General features: G+C 47.2%; 1 protein-coding gene across 1 annotated transcript in view; it reads right to left on the minus strand.

Annotated features, from left to right (window-relative positions):
- Positions 1–15,243, minus strand: part of LOC119445110 (collagen alpha-1(VIII) chain) — a 59,618-nt gene that overhangs the window by 35,174 nt on the left and 9,201 nt on the right. The window contains exons 5-8 of the mRNA XM_049664886.1: positions 10,808–10,820; positions 8,955–9,365; positions 8,478–8,540; positions 8,165–8,272 (exon numbers count right to left, since the gene is read on the minus strand). Coding sequence (XP_049520843.1) covers positions 8,165–8,272; positions 8,478–8,540; positions 8,955–9,365; positions 10,808–10,820 — 595 coding nt within the window. The remainder of the gene's footprint in view (positions 1–8,164; positions 8,273–8,477; positions 8,541–8,954; positions 9,366–10,807; positions 10,821–15,243) is intronic.

The raw sequence follows: 15,243 nt of genomic DNA on the forward strand, positions 1-15,243 counted from the left end.
TCATTACTGCGTATAGCTCTCTACAAATTTGCTATCGCAATTGATGCTTCGCCTTTCGGGTGAAACTGCGACAACTTTTTTTATTCGAAGTTGCCCCACCGCGCACCCGCACAACAACGCGCAAGAGCACAGCACCGGAGAAAGACGATCCGTCCAGCGTGAAGGCATGGGGCAGGCCGCAGGCGCCAAGGCCATCCAAGAGAGATGTCGTGTCAGCCATCTTTAGCCGCCGCGAAATTCGAAATTCGTTCATCGTTCGTTGGATTGAACCACAAATCCTCCACGGTAAGCGATTTCTAACTTGCGTGGCACGTTCAGCGTCTATATGACATGCTATCGACAGGCGGTCGTCGCGAAGTTTAGCCACCGCGATTGACAAAGGACTAGATATGCGTGCCGCGTCATTCGATGTCAATCGTAAAAGCCAGTCGTCGCGGCGACTGTGTGTGAGTTCATCACATCCGTAAGAGCTTTGAAAATCGCGAACGCAGAATGAACTACGGTGTGTTCAATAAGAACTGAGGCGCGGGGTCGCATAAACAGGTTTGCTTACCAGCCCATGATTCCGCGCCTATATGCGTACCGTGCTTAGCGTGCGTTTTATCTGTTTGAATTTGGCAGTCTACTGTGTGCGGAGCGCTGTTTAACTAAGGAGTTACGTAACAAGAGGCGTCAACTTGTTGGCGTCATGCTTTCGTTATATTATGGCGCGCGCTTTATAGCGTTTCGTCCATGGGTAATATATGCGGCCACTGAAGTTACGTGCAGCGCTAGTGCGCGTTATAAACTTGCCGCAGGCTGCACGCTGCGTGAGATAGCTGCACGCAGCGTGATGTCAGTTTGGCGCGTAATCTTGAACTTCCTAAGCACGCATTGAGAATTCATGTTTCGGGCTGAATAAGACTGACCTCTTTTTGCTCATGTGGTGTGAATTTATGTTTCATTTTGCTTCTCGTGTTCCGGTTTTCGAGCATGGTGCGAATGTGAACGGCGCTTATGTGTACGAACTCGGTGGCCGATCAAGCGGTGATTTATGCACCGGAATCGAATATATATCGGCTACAGTTGTAGGATTACAGCATTGTTGCTATTGCCTCGGTCTCCACGTTTACTGATTTGAGTTGAGTTGGCACTTAAGTGTGAGTATGAGTATTTGAGTATGAGTTGGCACTTAAGAATTATGTAGTATCAACTGCTAAATCAACCTTCATCTGGGGATTCCTAGCGTAAGCTGTGCATTTTGCTATTGCAGGGCAGATTGAAATGTATTTACTGCCCTAATATTCTTAGTGGAGAAATAAAGTATCAAAGTAACATGTTACCTGGCATGTTATCAGTCGTCTGTCATACACAAACTAAGAGTTGGTCTAATAAACTAATAAAGTTGGTCTAACTGAAGCGTTCACATGCAATCAAGCATGTAAAACGCTAGATTTCAAACTGCATAAAAAGTCGAGTCTGTCAAAAATGAACTCCACTGCGTACCTCATAAATGAAAATAAGTTCATGCCATTTAGATAGCTCAGATGCAGGCCGCAATAAACTGTTTCTTGTTAGTCTTGAAATGTGGGTAAGCTTGCCGTAACAAGTCTTGCTAACACTTATTATAAGCATACGCAGTAATATCCATTGAATTAGAGGGCAATATCTTCAGCCTGGCCGTCGTACGCCACTGTTACCCGAGCTTATACCCGACTGATGCGTGTGAAGCGTGCGGACACACATCAACGCTGCGACACATGCTCTGGGAATGTGCCGGCAACAACGGTACCGAAACCGTCACCGTTCGTGACGCGCCAATAACGGCAGGCGTTACCAGATTACAGGAAGCCTCGAGCGAGCCGTCGCCCCGTCTGCGGGGGCCGCCGGGGACCTTCTCCGTCGGCGTCGCCGCCGCTGGGAGACGGCCCTGAAAAGTTCGGAGCTGGAAGACCAGCTTTGGACCGTCCGGCAAGCCGAAGATGCCGCCCGAAGTCCAAGGACTTCGAGCAGCCACCTGAGGCCACCAAAACCATACTACCGTCTCTTTCAAGTAAGTTTATTTCTTCTTCTTACTGAGAATCGTGTTTGCAAATATGATCCCCAAATTATGGCTTGAGCAGGGCCATAAGGAGAAGGGGCGGGGGGGGGGGGGGTACTGTGGGCACGTGCCTAGGATGTGTCACAAGCGGAGTTTGTGACACATCTGAGTTCGTCATATAGCTTTCAACTGTGTGCTTTTGGTAGGTTGTACAAAAACTATATGCTCCACTGCTCGCAGTTCAATTACTGCAGATTTGACTATTTCCTATTGTAATCTAGCTTCAAGAACAGCATAAGCAGAGCATACAGAATTCGGCCTCAAAGTTTGACGGGTTCCTTTAAAGGCGGTTTAACTCCTCATCATCTAATCTCTCATCATTCTTCTTCTAGCACGACATATGCGTTATTGTCGGCCCCTTGGGTACGCCGAGTGTACTCCTTATACTTTTCTTAACTCCACTCGGTATGTCCCCCTTACTTTGGCGGCTGATTTCGTTTGACTTAGATAAACTAAAGAGGCAGAATTCTCTTCAGGAATTATACAGGATGTTTCACGTAACTTTACCCAAACCTTAAATATATACAAATGCGACGTAGCTTGACCGAACCAAGGTTGTTTGCCGTCGCTTGGAGATACTCAGGTTATTTTTTTTTGGATTCCGCCTAATTAGATAATTAGTCTTAAATAATTAATCAACTTCTCAAATATATAATTAGATGAAAAGTGTCAATGAGAAAATTGTAGAGCAACGTAAGAAACTACCGATAGAGCTTTCTGTCGCAGAATATACGTGCTGCATAAAAGTGTTTTTTTTCCGAGAGTGAAAGAAGCCCGCGAATACACGAAAAATTGCCGCGCGACTGGCCGCTCAATGCGCTTTGCGTGTTTTCGCGGGCATCTTTCATGCTCTGAATTAAAAAACGCTTTTATGCAGCAAGGTATATTCTGCAACAGAAAGTTCTATCAGCAGTTTATCATGTCAGTTCTGTGTGTGACACCTTGTGCTGTGTACCTGGGTGTAAAATCATCGCCATCATTAGTAACATGCGGATGCCCTTCGTGCCCCATCCCCCATTGCGTGCATTTGCCATATATTGGGGAAATCATAATCATCATCAACACGAAGCGATCATCTTTAAAACTCTAGTTGGGGGCGCGATATGAACCGTCCGCTTCCAGGTCAACCCGCCGTTGCAGCAACATGATATTGTATGCAAATCTTCATCATCAATATCAACACGCGTACACACTTCTAGCCGGATCGGGCCTGAGCCTGTCACCGGCTAAGTCCGAGTATTACTGTACAGACTCACCCGACAAGGCGTGAGGAACCTCACTCCTTTAGAGCAGATTCCCATAGCTCTTTACACACGGGATGAGCTGATGATTCCCAGTTTAGACTCCATCAGGGTCCTCGGACTCCTACTGGAGTCCAAGGGGGACAACTCACAGAATATAGCCCGCATCACCTCCAAGACGTTGAACATGCTTAGGCTCATACTCATGGTCTCGAACCGCAGGGGAGGGCTGAGCGAGAGCAATCTCCTTCGGCTCTACCACGCGTTTCTCATGAGCCACATTAATTACGTCGCTTTGGCGCTGCACTGGTCCAAAAGGGAAGAGGCAAAAATCGATGCACTAATGCGCAAAACCATAAAGCGAGTTCTAGGCTTGCCTATCACCACCACCACCAAGAAGCTCATACAATTAGGCATGCATAGCTCCCTCTCGGAGGTGATCGAGTCCAAGCATATGGCTCAGGTCGTGCGTCTATCGTCCTCGCGGGCTGGTAGGCGCATCCTAGAATCCGTAGTCTGTCGTATTACGGAGACTAACGAGCGTAAAGTGACATTAAAGTCCTCGATGTAGGGCGCCACATAGCTCGGGCCAGTTCTTAATTGAAATCGGTTGCAGATAGTCGGGATCTCGCAACCTTTGTCGATGCAGCCCAGTACGGGCGTTTCGATTGCTTCGCAGTGGTTTCGGTCGACCATAGTGGCAAACTCCTATGTTGTGCCGCAGTTAGAAATGTTTCGGCAACTGTTGCTGAGCAAATGGCAATCGCTATAGCCATGAAGTACACATTGCGTCCAAATATATTCACAGACTCACGGTCCGCAGCTAGGGCTTTCTCCTCGGGCTCGATCTCGCGGGAGGCCACGGCCCTCCTCGGCAGCGAGGGGGCTGCCGGGTTTCACACCTCAAAATGGTTCCCGGCCTACATGGGGGCCAACGTACATCCAGATGTTCCCAACGCCAATGAATTTGCCCATGACCGTGCGCGAGGTTCGCTCACTGCGGCGGTCCCGGCAGATTCGAAGGCGTGGACGCCGGAAGGTACAATGACTCGCTCCTCACTTTCCACAAGACCTTGACTCATTAACATCTCTCTCGGAGGGATTTTCCACTTCCTCACCTTAGACTCACTCGATCGCAATCGACGGCCTTTAGGATGCTCCAAATGGGGTATTTCCCTTCGAGGGTCAGATTTAGTCACTTCTCGCCCAACATCGAAGCGCAATGTCCGGACTGCGGAGAGGCGTACTGCTCATTTGCTCATACGCTCTGGCAATGTCCTGCGTTACGTGACACAGAGTTCAACAACGAAGAGGACTGGGAGGAAGCCCTTAAAAGCGGCGACCTGTTGGTTCAACTTCGGGCTGTCCAGAGGGCCTGCGAGAGGGCGGAGGGCCAGTATATTCCGGTCCCTGCGTGGGAGCGGCCCGCGACTGCTACCGACTACCCCTGAAAGGGGGCGTCCCAACGCAGTTCCTCAGCACCTGAATAATAGTTCTTTGTCTGTCTGGCAATCATAATCATCATCAGCACGAGGCGATCATCTCAAAGAGGTGATCATAATGTGTACTACCCACTTGTTGGCCAATCCGCCATTATGGGTAAATCATCATCCTAATCAACACGGGGAGGCCATCTGAAACAGCTACTTAGTGTTGACACGACAGAACTATACGTGCGTTTGTGGCCTAATGAAAAAGCGTCACCTTCATTACGCTTCTTTATTATGTCAATGTAATAAATACCGCAAAAGAAAAATAAGCCTTTGTGGCCTAATGGGTAGAGCATCCAGCTGCTGCGCTGGTGGACCGCAGTATGAGTTCCGGCACCGAAAGGGCTTTTCTTTGTGTGAATTTAAATCTACTCGGCGAGAACCCGACCAGCTACCGACCGAACCCGGCCAATCCATGGGATGGCAGGCTGAGAATGCTTTACTTTAAAGGAGTAAATTTGGGGGTTTACTGTGCTAGTACCACGATATGATTGGGGGGGGGGGGGGGGGGGGAGCAAGGATCAATTTTGACCACCTAGGGTTTTTTCTAACGTGCACCTAAATCTTAGTGCACGAGCATTGCATGTCGCCCTCATCGCATTGCGGCCGCAGCGGCTGGGTTCGAACCCGTGACGTCGCGAGCTCAACAGCCCAACGCCATGGTCACTGGGATACCACGACGGGTACTGTTGATTATTCGTGACCCATTTTTGTGATGATTTAGGTGATTTAAGTGCATACGGCAGGTATTGCCAAATCCTGATTGGCAGCCTATACCACTGTCGATGAAAAGAAAAGTGTACAATTGTTGCATTCTACCGGTGCTGACATATGGGGCAGAAACTTGGAAGTTAACAAAGAAGCTCGAGAACAAGTTAAGGACCACACAAAGAGCGATGGAACAAAAAAATGTTAGACCTAACGTTAAGAGACAGGAATAGAGCGCTGTGGATCATAGAAAAAATGGGGATAGCCGATATTCTAGTTGACATTAAGCGGAAAAAATGGAGCTGGGCAGGACATGTAATGCGTAGGATGGATAGCCGGTGGACCATTAGAGTTACAGAATGGATACCAAGAGAAGGGAAGCGCAGTCGAGGACGGCAGAAAACTAGGCGGGGGGGACTAAGTCAGGAAATTTGCAGGAGCAAGTTGGAATCAGCTAGCGCAAGACAGGAGTAATTGGAGATCACAGTGAGAGGCCTTCGTCCTGCAGTGGACATAACTATAGGTTGATGATGATGATGATGAAAATGCATTAGGACTGTTTGCAGCTTCTGTCTGTGTGTACTTGGGGTCTGAAATAGCGTCTCTGAGCCAGTTTCGGGATTTGTGCAATACCAGCGCATGGACTAATCCTAAAGCCAATGCACTTCGTGTTGTGTATCGACGGAAATCCTTCATGAACGTCGCTTATATTGACTCCGCCATTGAAAACTACTCATTCTCGCACACTTGCCAATATCATGACAACTTCCTAAGCTGTAGGGCTCGTCGCGTATAAAAAAAAAGACATGGCCGTGAATGACCTCTTACGTTTTTTTTTTCAAAAGCCAGTGATATGCAGTGTGCTTCTTTGACTCAATCGAATACTGCCGAGTTTGTCGCGTGTGAACGGCATTAACCCCGCGCAAGCGAGTGTTGTAGCGAGCACTTCTCTCTTTGCGTTTTTCAACACTTTCGACTTCAGTAGGAGGCTCGTTGTTTTTTTCTTAATTCAATTTTTTTTCAGGGGGCTTGTTAAATTGAGCTGTTTTTTTTTATTGAAAGAACAGCTGGAAGCAATGTTTAAGTGTACTTATCACACTTGCTAATGATATTTATTTATTTATTTATTTATTTAAAAATACCTTACAGGCCCAAAGGGCATTGAGTAAGGGGGGGTTTACTTAATACAATGAAAGCACACGCAAACTAGTATAGAACAGGGTTACAATGCAAGTGAACATCAAAACGCAACGCAACAGAGTAAATTGCAAAATGTAAAAGAAGTTTCCAACGCAAGTCAAGAAAAAATACGTTTCCGAAATAAGCACTAAAAGAGCATTTGAGTGCAAGTGAAGAAAAAAAAACAAACAAAAATGCAACACATCGCAAAATAAACAAAAGAACTTAAACGCCGAGACCATGTTACAGCACTATTTAACAGAAAATATGTACCTCAAGCTTCTGGCGAAATGTGTTAAGGTTATTATCAGAGGCGATATGATCGGGAAGATCATTCCACATGCGGATGGCTTGTGGAAGTGCGGATGTGTTAAAAGCGTTCGTATTGCCAAAGATGCGCATGAAGCTGAGGTGATTATGTAGCCTGCGTGACGTGAAAAGAGGGCGTTCAAGGTGTAACGAGGCTATTTTATTGCTGTAGACGTACTTGTGAAACAGGCATAGGAGAGATATTTGACGGCGGATGGCCAATGGTTGAAGGGAATGATCAAGTTTAAGTTGAGTCACACTTGAATGATTGTCATAGTTCCTTGAAATGTAACGGGCGGCTCTGTTCTGAACTGCTTCAAGCATGTTAATTTGATAATGAGCGGAAGGGGACCAAACAGATGAGGCATATTCAAGTTGTGGGCGGACGAAAGTTCATCATCCGTAACGCTCAAGTGTTCGGTAAACCTTCCAGAGTTGCTAATCTTTTAGGAGATTTACAGGTGTCAAGTATTTCTCCACTTTAAAAAAAGTTTAATTAACCCGAATACATCTTGGCGTGACTGTTGAACAAAAGGAGGAAAAAAGATTAAACAGCTTGGCGGGGTCCAGGAGACCGACACAAGGTGACATGGGACAAGTCAAATAATCACAAAGATAAAATAGAAATTTACAGACAAATTAAGTGGACCACGCAAAAGTAGCCGTAATATAATGCCTTAGTTGATGTACTCTCAGTCCTGGTCCTGAAGGCATGTTTGATTTGAAATTGATTGCAAGTACCTAAATAACTGATTTAAACTTGTAGCTTTCAACGTCCTTGAACGCCGCTTGGCATCGGCAAAGAGTAGTCGTATCTATTTTAGGAGGAGATTGAATGCACTGTAACATACATAACTGAAGTATACCGTCCTGACAGTCAGCGAGGAAACCGGTAAAATGCAGAAAAGCATTCAGCACACACGCAAAATAAAAATAAAAATGGCAGGAATTTATTTTGGAATGTCCTCGCACGACGGATATGACTGAATCCAGCTTGTTTGTTACACGTGGAGCTCTCGGCACTGCAACATCTGATATACCCGATAAATCAAACATCCGGGCTATCGGATATAGCGTTGTGACCTTCGCCTGTTCCATGCGCTGTTAGACGAGGCCCAGAGTGCGCTGTACTTTTCAACCAGGCTTTAACATTTCCTAGGCTGCGGGAGCACTGGGCTTGCCGGGAGGGTTCTTCAGTTGACCGATTCCGGGGTTCGGTTGTCCGAGGAGGATTGGGTAGCCGGGCCCACTCAGAAGGCTCATGTCTGAAAGAGCGAACAGTATACAGTGGAGGTTGTTGATACGCTCATACTTGCGTGATGCAGTATGCTATGCTTTTCTACAACAGGCTGTACCTGAGCCTATTGATTGAAGACAATCGTACGTATCAGAGAAGGTAAAAATGAAAATCAAATAAAGGAGCACGTATCGTATGCATGGATGGAGACAGGAAGCAGGGGCCACTATTACCGAAATAAGCATCCTTCTTGATTCCGGGTGGCCCCGTCAGCGTCGTTGGGTCTTCAGGTGGGACTGAAACAAAAACGGGCTTGTCAAAGCCGAGCGATAGCCTCCCGGTAGACCTGCTGAGACATGCTGCTGGGGGGGACACTTATAGGTTAATTCTATGGGTTATTACTATTAGGCGTGAGAGTGCTGTCCCGGTACATCGGCTCCAGGATCGGGCCGCGTTACAACTCCCAATAAACCACTTGCGAGTAAACATAGGGCGCAATGGTATCAGGATCGTCCAGCCATGATTACACCTTCGATTACACAGTTTCCGGGATGGGCCCCCGTTAGTTACATTATCTCCGGAATTGGCCCTTTTATTCGGCCAGAAAGTTATCCATGCGAAGTTAAGGCAAGAGCGAAATAAAGTTTCATTCTAAAAAGATGACGCAACAAATGGTGACATTTCAGTAACACTCAATTCCACTAGCTTACTTTCTTCACAGCCGGCGAGTGGCGGATAGTCGCAGTGGTTGGTGACGCTGTTGAAGTGGAGTCCGGGCGGGCAGTCGAGCTTCATGCCGAAGCCGCCGCTGCACACCGTGTACTTGGTGCAGTCATCGGGGTCAGGCACGTACAGAGGAACCATGCCGTTGGTTGGCGGGCAGCTGGGCTCAGAGGGCATGGTCATTCCGGGAGCAGCGCCGGCCGCACCCGGGTATCCTGGAAACGCTGAGCCACCAGGGGGCCCGAACGCAGGCCCAGCTGCGCCACCTGGAGGGCCACCGGCCGAGAAGGGCGCCCCTACCGGTGAGGCGGCGAAGCCGCTGCCAAAGCTAGCGGCCGAGGCTTGTACCACGACAAGCGCCAGCAACGTGGCAATGAAGAGCATGGTGATCTTACTTTCTAGAAATAAAGAAAGAAACGCTAGTTGAGTTGTTTGGTATCACAACTGCACGTCGCAATGGCGTTAATCGTGACTTACACATCCGTGGGTTCGCAGGGGTGGGGTGGGGGTGAATAGGTAAGTGATACGAGACGTTTATGCAACGCACGATGTTGGGCCGTATGTTCGCCTCATAAGGTAAGTTCCCTTCTTGTAGGACACCTGTTAAGCGTGCAACTACTTCAGGAGTGATCACGGAGAAGCCGCTTTTAGGAGTCATTGCAAAATTCAGTTCTGTTTCTACAGGCTTTTTTGTCGCTTTCAATAGGCTTTCCGCTAAAGATGCCTTCAGTTCAGATGGCTATCATGCACGGGCAACCAATTCTTGCAAGGGGAACCAGACGGAGATCGGAAGTCCCTATTTATCAATAATTTCGTATCCCTTAAGTACATTTCGAGAGAGTCGCGTCTACATGTGGGCCTAGAGAGGATGCAAGATAATAGCTAGAGAAAATTTCATGGGAGCTTAGCTGTCAATTCGCTAGCACAGAGCTTAAAGTACGCTTAGTAAAGAAAAGAATAGCCAAGTGGAGTTTTCAAAAACGTATATTTAGTCCTCGGAGGCTTATCTTATCGCTTCCAATCAATGCCCAACTTGTTCTCTCTTTCTCTATCTCACATACACTTAGCAGAAAACTGGTTGATTTCTCAGGCTGACACCAGCCTCTTGTCAGTTTGGTTCAGACAGAAGTTTCCTTTTTGTATCAACACAATGTTTCCTTTAAATTTTAACGCATTATTATTTTCCTTTGTACAAATACGCACAACCTCCTACGTACGTACGTACTAACCTTACTACCCCTGTTCATTATGTTCTTTGATTTTGGTTCCGTGATGCTTAAGTGCTCAGTTGCTGCCCTGCAGGTTGTTGAACCCTTGTTCTTCTTTTTAAATCTTTTTGGCTACGTCTTTCAAAGTCCACTTCCAAGTTTCGAGCTTCACTGGAACAGCGCGTTGGCCTCCCGCATAGTACAATGCCGGCTCTATAGCCCACAATACAAATTGCACCCAAATTATTGACAACATGCCCAAAATCAAGTGAGAATTGAGTGGTTACTGGAACATGTCGGTGTAATAGAAAATTAATGGTCAGACAGCGAGGCACGAGCAGCTCTTGGACGGGAATGCGTGCCGTGTGCAAAAGATATACTTTTGCCATGTTCACCCAATAATACTGAAGCCGCCCGCTAATATGCGCTTCGCAGAGCGAGAGAAAAGTGGGAATCGAAATTATATGTTCCTTTCCATCGATTTCGATGTTCCTTAGAAGTTCATTTCCAGGCAGCTACCACAAGGAACCAGAGTACTTGTGAGAAGGCTGACCAGCAATACAATAATGTCACCCCACAGGAGCCACCTCTTCTTTGATGACGAGCCAAACGAACTAATGTGCGCAACACACCAGCAACAAGCAACTACAAGACACGTGATGTCGGGTTGTACCAGACACGAGACAATCCGCAAATCATCTTGGACAGAATAGCTCGACATATCCAGCCAGCCACAGTGGATGATTAGATTCGACCTCGCCACATCAATCAGGAAGACGTTTATTATCTGCATGCAAAGCTTGGCGAATTCGTCTGCAATGAAGGCGAGCCCTGGACTAGGGGCCCCGACCATTAGCGATGCCCCATTGGGGCAAGACAAAACTATCTTTGAATTAAAGTTTATCTATCTATCTATCTATCTATGAAGGCGGGCCAGGCCATCGTCACCTTGGTAATCGCCCACGAAGACACGAACAACCATGGCCCCCGTAGGGGGTATCCACACACGCCTCTAATGCTTAAGGCAATCGCGGCGTTTTATAGCGAAGCTTCGTTTGTCTAGGCGACATCGTATATGGCTAGGCGAAATAGCCTGTGTACAGAAAACGATCATCATCATTAGTATTGGCTCGAGCGTCGTCGTCTTCTTCCGCACCTGGCTCGTTGGTGCCCCTTGAGTTGCTCTCGTGCTCGTTCTCGGCACGCGCTCGTTCCACTGCTTCCGCGTTCATCGTCGTCATCGTCTTCTTCCACAGCTAGCTGCGTTGCCGCTCAACATTCCAGCGTAGAATTTCATTTCTCTACTGTGGTCGTAATGGGGACGCCGCGTTTATGGTGGTATGAGACATTGCTGACGCAGGTATGAACCATTCATTGTATTACCGTAACGGACAGATTTAATTTTGAAGCAATTTAATTTCGAAGAATCGCAAGCAGCAATGGGCGGGTGAATGCTGCTAACCACGCCGCCGAGCAAACTCGAGACATCGAACGCCAGCGACAACGGCGGACTGCGGGCACACGCTCAGTGACGTCGTTCTCTCCGTTACAGCCGAACGTGAGCGTAACCTCATAATCGAGAAATACTTTAATGAACCCAGGGATAAACACCGGGGTGGCACGTTTTCTTTCTTCTTTTTCTTTTCTATTCTGTTTTTTGTAATAATGACGTTACAAATTAAATCTCAGACGGTGCCTCTATAGTATCAAGCCCCAATAAATTGAGTTCGGGGTGTCAAAATGCTAAATTCTCCAAAGATCTCACGCAATAACGCAAGAATAAGTGACGGACGTCCTGTGCTCACCTGCACAACGATACGAACGCGCTGTTCGTCAGAGGGGCAACGGAACGTTCTCCTTGGATGCGACGACGAATGCCCGAGAGGCAGCTTGGCGTATCCTCTTTCACTGGTCTCAGGAAGGTGCGCGCTGGTTTTATCGGGCACCCCGAAAGCGTCTACTAGCAGGGGCCTCTGGTTTTCGTGGAGTCTCGCCACCAATGACCAGCTCCGGTTCGAGATAAGGTAGGCTCCCTCTTCCCATCCTCAAGTCGATGACGCTTACCAAGTTATTTGCTGCGCACATGTTAGCCCGTATACGTATACACCCGTTGTGTGTGTGTGTGTGGGGGGGGGGGGGGGGGGGGGGAGGGTGCAGACACGGAGACGCAATGGCGCCATCGTTAAGCCATAAACCTGGCCGGCTGTGTCTGTGACGTTGACTTCGAAGCAAATATGGACAGTGGCGGAGGCATACCGCGACTCTTAAAAGAACGAAAAAGAAGAATCTGAGTTTCTCAGGCCGGACACGTTTCTCCTGAGTCTGAAAACAAGAAAGTTTGAGAGATAAGCGATTGCTGCGCAAATGTAGCATAAGCTTCAAGTTCAGGGCTAGGTTTATGCGTGTTACTTGGCGGAGCAGTTACAGTATCGCTGAAGCACGCAACCAAGACGCTGGGCATACAGAGAGATGATATTCGAGGCACCTTTACCGGTGATAATGCTCCGAGAGTTCCGGCGTAGTGCAACAAGCCGGCGCTTTATGACAGGAAGTTATGCGCTTGAGCCCTTTCTGGGCTGACACGGAGTGTTTCCGAGAAGTACCCTCGCTGCTGTTGTCCCAGGCAAATGCATCAGCAGTGCCATTATGTAAAATATTTGTGCGAACAAAAAGGGGTTGCTCTGTTGCCAACTCTGGCCCAGCGAGATGCTTCAAATTTTCTTTACACTGGTTTTTCCCTTTTGTCGTTTCAGAAGGTGCACCATCGGGACTGGAACTTCCGCCGATGTACGTATATCATCCTTGCTTGCTGACTTTTCCTCATTCAGGATTGAAAATGTTCGCCTTAGACCTTACTTTCCACAGGAACTTGAAGATGTGTTTCCTACGGTGTTCCCTTAATTTTATTAGTTATTATTCTTTCTTTTCTATTTTCTTTTTTGTATTAACCCGAAGATCGCAGTCATGTAAGGAATTCTGTCGCGATTCTATTCCAATTCTTCTCATTTTCGTGCTGTGTTGTAGTGGTGCGAGCAGTCCTTCACGGACGTTATCATCAGTATTGGTAGGTCGTGAGTGAAGGATGATCAGTAAAGAATAGAATCGAGCGAAATTAAGGAATTTTTAGTTTATACCAGCTCAGATTTTTCACTCAAATGCGAATAGCTCCAGCATAATACATTAGAAAACATGTAAAGCGTCCTCCGATTGCAGTACGCAAACAAATCATTATCATCGTCAGTATATGTTCTAAGTCCACTGGAGGACGAAGTCCTCTTTCAGCAATCTCCTATTACCACTGCCTTGCTCTAACTGATTCCAAGTTGTGCCTGCAAATTTTCGAATTTCATCCCACCGCCTAATTTTCTATCGTCCTCGACTGCGCTTCCCTTCTCTTGGCCCCCAATCTGTAACTCTGTAATAGACCGCCCGTTATCTACCCTACGAATTTCATGGCCTGCCCAGCTTCATTTTTTCCTCTTATTGTCAACTAAGAAATTTGTTGCAGTTTCACCCGAAAGGCGAAGCACCAATTGCGATAGCAAATTAGTAGAGAGCTATACGGAGTAAGGATAGTAGTTTTATCTGCTGTATAAACTTGGACATGCAGCAGCACCAGCAACGCGCAGAACTGTTGTCGACGCCGTTGGCGTTTTGCCCGCGTTCGCACCGAACGCGCGCGGCGTTTTTATATAAACACGTATTTTGTGCCGCAGCTAAACGTCGCCTCTCCTCCCTCCCTCCCGTCCCCCCACAGCCTTTTGCGCGACGGAAAAAGTTGCGTTTGCTCTCTATATATGGAAAGGAGGAAAGAGACGCTTAATTCTGCAGGCCTTCAGGGAGCACGGCGCAGAACGCGCGTTTGCTCTCCGACGTGCGTTCGCTCCTCGTGAAAGCGCGCGTCCCTCGCGCCCTTTCACTCGCACATACAGCGTCCGGAGCGCGGCAACGATTTCATCGCCGTTGACGTCATACGGAACCTCACGGCGACGGCGACGACGACGGTGACGCCGACGGCAGAAATCTGCTTTGGAGTGTCCATATAATTGCTATCGCAATAAAATATCGGTTCACCCTATTCCCTTCTAATCCACACCACTATCCTACTGTCTCGTAACGTTACGCCTAACATTTTATTGCGATAGCAATTAGCTGTACACTTATGGGGAATTTCCGCCACCGTCGTCATCATCGGCGTCGCCGTGATGTTCCGTATAAAGTCCAAGTGCAATGACATCGTGGCCGCGCACCGTATGCTCTAGGTGCGAGGGTAAGCCGAGGAGGATGGTGGCTTGATGAAATCTGCGCTAGGTTCGAACGCTATGTGACCTAAGATAGCTGATGGCTTCGTGTGCTCTGTGGTCCCGTGCAGCTGGTTCGCGTTCAAGTGAGAGGCAGCAGTTAGTAAGCGAATGTTTGCTGCAGTTTATGCAGCTGATAAATTGACTAACCTTACTTCGTATAGCTGTGTAATCAATTGCTATCGTAATCAATGCTTGGCCTTTCGCGCGAAACAGACTTTTTTGTTGCATCGCTCGCTGTTCGATCCTTAACTTCTTGTCAAGCTTCTTTGAACCAAGTTTCTGCCCCACTATGTAAGTATCAGTATAACGCAATGATTCAGTTTTTTTTTTTTTTTTTCGAGGATAGCGGTGAGCTCCAGATGTTGATGCTGTCGTGTCTGCCGTATGCGCTCCAACCCATTTTTATTCTTCTGTAAGTTTCTTCTAAGATTAGGTTCCCCAGTGAGTAAAACATACATACATACATACATACATACATAACATACATACATACATACATACATACATACATACATACATAATACATACATACATACATACATACATAATACATACATACATACATAACATACATACATACATACATAAATACATACAATAATACATACATACATACATACATACATACATACATACATACCATACATACATAATAAGTCTGTATTATGGACCCAGAAACCCCACTAGGTACAGATCAGGTGATAGTAGAAAGGGTTCAATCGCATGTCAACAAGTAAAACAACACAGAAAGGATCCGACCAGAC

Source organism: Dermacentor silvarum, chromosome 3, assembly GCF_013339745.2.
Source record: "Dermacentor silvarum isolate Dsil-2018 chromosome 3, BIME_Dsil_1.4, whole genome shotgun sequence".
Classification (NCBI taxonomy): Eukaryota; Metazoa; Arthropoda; class Arachnida; order Ixodida; family Ixodidae; genus Dermacentor; species Dermacentor silvarum.